This window comes from Cynoglossus semilaevis, chromosome 1, assembly GCF_000523025.1.
Source record: "Cynoglossus semilaevis isolate Cse_v1.0 chromosome 1, Cse_v1.0, whole genome shotgun sequence".
In the NCBI taxonomy this organism is placed as follows: domain Eukaryota; kingdom Metazoa; phylum Chordata; class Actinopteri; order Pleuronectiformes; family Cynoglossidae; genus Cynoglossus; species Cynoglossus semilaevis.
Window position 1 is genome coordinate 3,482,221 of NC_024307.1, and position 6,944 is coordinate 3,489,164.

Below are 6,944 nucleotides of genomic sequence, written 5' to 3' on the forward strand. Positions count from 1 at the left end.
CCCAGTGTGGGCTTCTGAGGCAGCCACAGTCAGCACTGACTCACATCTCACATTAGGAGCTGGGATAGAGTTTCCCCTGGAGCCCTGCATATTTAATCACCACAGGCCTCTCCACACAGACACAAACATTCAAATCAACAAGCAGCTGAGGAGTGGGTCACTTCAATAAGCAAATGTGCGGCAGCAAAACAAAAACAAAAACACAGATCCAAAATCAGAGACAGAAAACACTGTTTGTCTAATTACTTCCATGGGATGATTTTTCTTTTGCACTTTAAGTGGGTAGGAACTCAGGCCGTGTGGTGCGCACTGAGCAGAGCAACCTGTTGCATGACTAATGTGCTGCTGAGCGGAGTTGTTCCAAGGTCTCCGGGGACATGTACTGGATTCTACCTTGCTAGGCGGATGTTGAAGGTGAAATCAAGACAAGGAGAACAGTCTGTTCTCTTAAACGTCCAGCAGCGTGATGCAAGGCAATCTGGATCTATAAATAGAGGCGCGGGCGAAAAAGACGTGGGAGCGAATTAACAGAATTAGATATGGACACAACAGTGGACGAGCCCGGAGACGGGTTCCTGAAAAACAGATGGACGTGTCCGTAAAAGGTACAAAACTACTACTACGCGAGTGCTTGCGCACGCAGCTGTGCATGTGTTTGTGAGCACTTGGCCTGGAGCTGCGGTGAGTGGTGAGCATCAAGGAGCAGGAGACGGAGGAGGAGGAGGAGGAGGAGGAGGACCAGGAGGGCAGGGGGAGTAACGTGAAGCCGGTGTGGGGCTAGGATTACTGGGCCGTCTCTATTTCCAGCGCTGCTGTCGTGTGATTCACACCGTGCGACAGCTGGGCCCGCAGCTGCCCCATATATGTAGAAGAGCGCCACAGCTGTGAAGCTGCCAGGAGCACAGGAGCCAAGCTCATCCTTCATATACGTAACCAGGACTGCTCGCCTCCCTGCCTGCTTCAATGTCTGCTTGGGCCCCAGCCCCAAATACTATTACACTGCCCCAAAGGAGCAAAGGCAGAGGGAGGAGAGAGGCAGGATAAAAGCACGAACACTTGCTGCTGCCGCTGCCGCCGCCGCTGCTCTGGAGCTCCACGCCGCGTACTCCGTTCTCTTTCCTCACGCCGACGCCCATTAATCTTGCCCGCCCGTGAATCCAGATCAGTTTCTGTGGCTACATTAAACCTGTCCACATTTTTCTCTGTACATATTCCCTCAAAAGTAAATTCCCTCGGCCAATAATAGTTTTCTTCATGTAACTACTTAATAAATGTGACAAAGTGAATTTGTGCCCACGCCTCCCTCCGGAGGCCAACTGTGGACTGGCTTTTCGCAGGTTGGATATCTCCCTTTTCTCTACCTCTCAGCCTCACTTTCTCCCCCCCCCCCCCCCTATCCCCCCCCCCCCCCGCTCTGGGTGGAATATTCCCAGACGTTACAGCATTCCTGTGCAGCACACACAACAAGGTCATTGTTTACTGCAGAACAACCTGTAACACTGCCTGGCCCGCACTCCACAGAGGAGCTCGCCAGCGACCCTGTTACCATAGCAACGCCCCATGATGTCTCCCTGCTCTCTGATGCCGAGGCTGGAAGTGTCACACACTGCACTGCTCTTCCTTGGAGCAGAGTGAGAGAGAAAACACAGAGGGTACAAAAAAAAAAGTACAACATTTTTACTAGCCTTTTTTTTTTTTTTTCCGACCCACGCAGGTGAAGGTTAGGTTCACCTGTCTGACTGAAGGTCACTGCGAATATCTAATAATCCAAACACACGGCAGCAACTTAATGCATTTAGCTTTGGAAGAACAGAGAACGAAACCAGCTGAAGTTCAGAATAAACATCAGAACACAAGTTTAAAAACCTTAAAAGACTTGGAGAATTTCACCAAGATGGTGGTGGTGGGGGGGATATTGTGATTTAATACCAGGTCAGCATCACTTTAGAACCACAAAGTACAGATCTTCCGACCACTTCAACTAACAAGACGGCGTAAAATTTAAGTTTCATTTTCCTATTTTTCAGCAATGACCAGATCTTTGTGTCCGGTACAGCGTACGAGGATCCAAACTTCACCTCAGTTTCTTGCAGTTGTTCTCCTTTTTCACTGTCACTGCAGGTCTGTCAGGGCTTTTATTTTGAAAAGAAACACCGCTCCTTGGAACTGTGTTCTGATTCCTGCCGCGCTGCGTGCTACGAGGTTCTGTTTCACATGTGAACAGTTTTTATCTCCAAAAAACCTGTGGTTTGTGACACCCACTGTTCTTTGTCCACTATTTTGCACCAACCCTGGAGTACGACCGCCACCCCCCGCTCCCCCATACTTCCCCCAACACCCCTGTTCTACACAGTGACCACTTCTCCAGTAGCTTTTGGATGAGGTTCAACAACAGACTCGCATCATGGACGTGTAGTTAACACATCTAGAAATACTAAGATATGAAGAATTATGAATAATTTTTTTTGCATCTGGATGTAAGGGGAGGTGGGGGGGGGGGCAACCCAGTGTACCTAACATTGTGGCCAGTGAGTCTGATTCCTTTACTGCCCTGATACTGATGGCTTTGTGTGGCTCTGGTTCTACCCCGGGTCAGGTGAGGCAGCAGTGGGAGCTGAAACTCTCCTGGTGAAACACAACAGCTGTAACCAGTGTGTGTGTGAGATGTGTGTGTGTGTTTCCTAGGGGCGGAAGCTCACATTTCCTCATCTGCTGCCAACCAATAACTCCTCCTCCTCCTCCTCCTCCTCTTCTTCTTCTTCGTCTTCACACTCAAAGAGAACATTCCAAATGTAGTCTAAAAACAACGATACGACAACTGTGTCAACGCGGACTCTCCACTTCCGGAAAAGCATTTTTATGGCCAACAGGCGGGGGTCTCACACAGACACTTGTGCACACACCCCCCCCCCCCCCCCCCCACACTGCCAACACTCACAATGCAGTATCGTGTTACACGGCCCAGCGAGACACTTGTCATACCTGCACGCAACAGAGGGAGGCCACACCCACCCCCACACAGCAAACACGAGAGCGGGCGGCCCCGCCCTGAGCACACGGCACACACTCATTAACTCCACTTCAGATTGAGATCTGAGAGGCAGTTTGGGGACAGCTGCCCGTCCTTACACATGCTTCTCATCTCATCTGTGGTCCAGCAACACATGCTGCAGTTGGACTCCAGACTCCAACTAGGATTAGACGCTGAGCAAATATTGAGAAAGTCTGAAGGAAAACAGCTCCTCAAAGCAAACACGTTTAGACAAACTGACCAGTGACGGTGAAAACAAAGTTATTATGACGTAAATGTACAGAATGCATTGATTTTGTGAAAAAGGTAGAATGATGTTAGAAGTAATAACCTGAGGTCGCAGGGAAAACAAAGTTGTGTTTTGATCTTTAGTTACACCGCCTTCTGCTTTCACTTTCTCGTTTTCTGATTTTATTTTTATGTGGAACAAACTTTTTTTGGGGGTCTGGACAAAACCAGCAGGTGGCAGTAATGCAAACTCAATTCTCCCAGATGAAATTTAAAACCCAGAGAAGAAGTGTGATGACCTGATCTTAGCACTGCAACGGCAAAGTAAAGGTCAGTTTGGACAAGAAGGTCGTATTTTAATTATTGGATGTAATGGGTAAAAAACGTTTTGTCATCATTGGAGGAACAGATTTCTATGATCTCTATAACGATGTTCCAACAGACACAGAGCTACTGTTTATAAACTCTGAATTTCAAAATGGCTGTATATCATATATACAAGTCTGAACATCTCCAACTCCAACTGACCCCGTCCTAAGGAGTTAGCAACGTTGAACATTAACGTCAATAACCCTTGCAGGAAAAGACCAGTGTCCTCTTGTGAGGTTGTTTAGGATAAAAGTGTCTGCTAAATGCATAAATGTATTTGCCTATGACAGTGTTTTTCAACCTTGGGGTCGCAACCCTGAAAACTGCCTGAAATGTCAAGTAATGGATAAAAAAAAATGTTGATTTCAATACAAGCTCACCTTCAGCTCCTCTGTATTTTCAACACAGTATAACAAACATGATCAAAAACTGATTGTAGAAATGTCTGTGGGAGTCACCAGAAATCTGTTATGTCAAAATGGGATCACAAAAAAAAATTCTATGTCATGACAGGTAGAATTAAAAACGATAAAAAGTTGAATTAAATCTGACCCCTTCTGCAGAACTCAAGAACTGCGTGTGTCAAATGCAAATTTCAAACAAACACGCAGTAAAAACCTGTTGGAAACAGGAGAAACTCTACAAAGACAATACACAATCAGCTCGATGTGGTTCAACCAGTGGGCCCAACAACAAGCGTCACTTCAAAAGTAACTTGAAACCAACTCTAGGAATTCAACCGGACGTGAAATTTGAATCCACTCAGATTCCTTTTGAATCCATTGTGATTCAAAACAATCAGATTTCCTGAATAAAACCATTACAACAAACACTCACCCTCCTCTTATACAGTTAAAAACAAATCAATCAAAAAAAGAAATACCTCGGGTGCCAGGTACTCCGGCGTCCCACAGAAGGTCTTCATGGTGGCACCGTCTTTGATCCCCTCCTTACACAGGCCGAAGTCTGTGATCTTTATGTGTCCGTCTTTGTCCAGCATCAGGTTTTCCAGCTGAAGACAGAAAGACAGGAGTTCACGCATAAGGAAATCACTGGTTCTCCGACTGCACTTCCTCCTCGAGGCGTTAATGAAACTGACATCTGAAATTTCTCGTGTGGCTCATGACGATGCATCTGTAATGACCTTTGACCTCAGACGATGGCTCAATGAGAACGAATGTGATGTAGAGTCACCCCCCCCCCCCAGTGATGATGATATGAGAAATTGACAGCCCTGGCGTAGACTCATGAGAGCATCATTGAAATCAATATAAATATTTCTTACTGCCAATAGAACAGTATGATTTCATTATGAAATATTTACACCTAGACTTTTCAAAATTCAGTTTTAAAAACAGATTTCTTTTTTTTAAATTAAAGTAAAAACTGTAACGTGTCTTTGACTAACCTCTTCTGAACATGACGATCAGACGAGTGCAGTGATATTTGACACATTTCTTAGACAGGATTAATTTTCCTGCCACAACCTGTCCTACTTCTTCTACACTAATTCTTGTTAACAGAAAAAAAATGTCATTAAAGGACGTTGACCAAGGACACATCAGCAGGATGCAGCCGGATTCAAACCATCATCAAAAATCTGGACATTTTTACTATTTTTACTTTGCCCAACTTCTACCACAGTCATTTGGAAAGAGAAGAGAGAACTGAGCAAAAAAAAACATTTTTTTTTTGCTCAGTTTTCTCTTCTCTTTCCAAATTCTTCTTCTCATTTAGTCCAACGTACACACCTTAACGTACCCACGCACGCACATGGAAATGATCCTTGTCAAGAGAAGTGTGCTGCGGAGGAAAGTGATCCGAATGATGTGCATCACACAGTTTCATGAGCGGAGGCCGCGCAGTCGTTTAATATTAGCTTCTCCCCTTTCTCAGTTCAAGTCACCTGGCAGCTGTAGCTCACACGTGGCCAGCAGCGCCCGGCCGGAGTCAGCACATCCCCCAATGCTACTCTGGCATTTTCAGGAGAGCCCTAGCAGGCTGGGAGCCTGCCTCGTAAACCCAGGGGACAGAGGGAGGGAGTGAGCGCTGTGCTGACCTGGCTGCTATACTTATATCAGCTGGAAGTAGAAGTCCCACAGATGCCACTGCAACACCTATAGCCTTCTAAAATCTAATCATGTCTCATAAGTCTGCGGCGGCCATCTTGGATCCCTTTTTTTTTATATGAGTATAAATCGATTTATATTGAAGAAGAAGAAGAAGAAGCAGCTGAAACCTCGGGGGCTCCTTTATTTTCAGATGCTTAGCAGATGTTGATGTCTTCTTCTCCTCGGCCGCCGCACTGCCAGATCATGACGTGATGTCATCCACTCAAAAAGTGTACAAATATCCAAACTCCACACACACACACACACACCCCCGCGCCCCCGCTGAGAAAACTATGAGTATGCTTTGATGGAGAGCAGCGGTGATCTGCTGGTTATTTCTGTCCAAGTGCCGTTAGTGTTGTGTGAACTGAGTCTTCAGTCCTCCAGCTGCTGTGAGGTCTGGAGACAGATCTGGGGGAGGCAGATCAATAAGGCCTGGCCACTGCTGCTGCTGCTGCCGCCGCCGCTGCCGCCGCTGCTGCTCTATGGAGGCAAACCCTATTTATATCCTGGCAGAGGAGACTGAAGTGAAAGGTGCGTGTGTGTGTTTGTGTTTTGAGTTGGAGTCAGCAGCGTGAGGGGGCGGCAGAGAAAGAGGCTGACAATGAGGATGTGAGAGTCATGACATGTTCTTTTTTTCTTCTGTTCTGTCTCTCTCGCCTACCTTCAGATCTCGATAGACCACATTTCTTTCAGCATGCAGGTAGTCCAGCGCCGACACTATCTCTGCACCGTAGAAACGCGCCCGCTCCTCCGAGAACACGCGGTCTCTTGAAAGATGGAAGAAAAGCTGCAGGGAAAAAAAGGGACAAAGAAGACGTTTGACACTGACCGGAGCAGGAGCAGGAGGTTCAGGAGCACACGTATGAGCGGTGATTTTAGAAGTGGTTTACCTCACCGCCGTTTGCATATTCCATGACAAAACACAAGCGGTCGTGAGTCTGGAAAGAGTACTTCAGTCCCTGAGGGAAGGAAACAGAAAATGATCAAACTGAAATGAAACGTCTGCAGCTGTGTCAAAAGTTGAGACATTTTAAATCCTTTTTTTTTAGGAAGGAAAGTGAACTCCTTGTCATTGTGACACTGCATACAACCAAATTCGACCTCTGTTTTTAACCCATCACCAAAGTGAACGGGGGCAGCTGTAAGAGCAGTGTGTGGGGACGGTGCCTTGCCAGAGCACCTCAGTGGTAACTTGGCAGCTG

The 6,944-nt window shown here is 46.6% G+C and overlaps 1 protein-coding gene across 5 annotated transcripts in view; it reads right to left on the reverse strand.

Annotated features, from left to right (window-relative positions):
• Positions 1 to 6,944, reverse strand: part of akt1 (v-akt murine thymoma viral oncogene homolog 1) — a 39,363-nt gene that overhangs the window by 5,272 nt on the left and 27,147 nt on the right. For all 5 annotated transcript variants that reach the window (XM_008323141.2, XM_008323290.2, XM_008323063.2 and 2 more), the window contains 3 exons: positions 6,633 to 6,701; positions 6,404 to 6,529; positions 4,512 to 4,640 (listed from right to left, as the gene is read on the reverse strand). In XM_008323141.2, the coding sequence (XP_008321363.1) occupies positions 4,512 to 4,640; positions 6,404 to 6,529; positions 6,633 to 6,701 (324 nt within the window). The remainder of the gene's footprint in view (positions 1 to 4,511; positions 4,641 to 6,403; positions 6,530 to 6,632; positions 6,702 to 6,944) is intronic.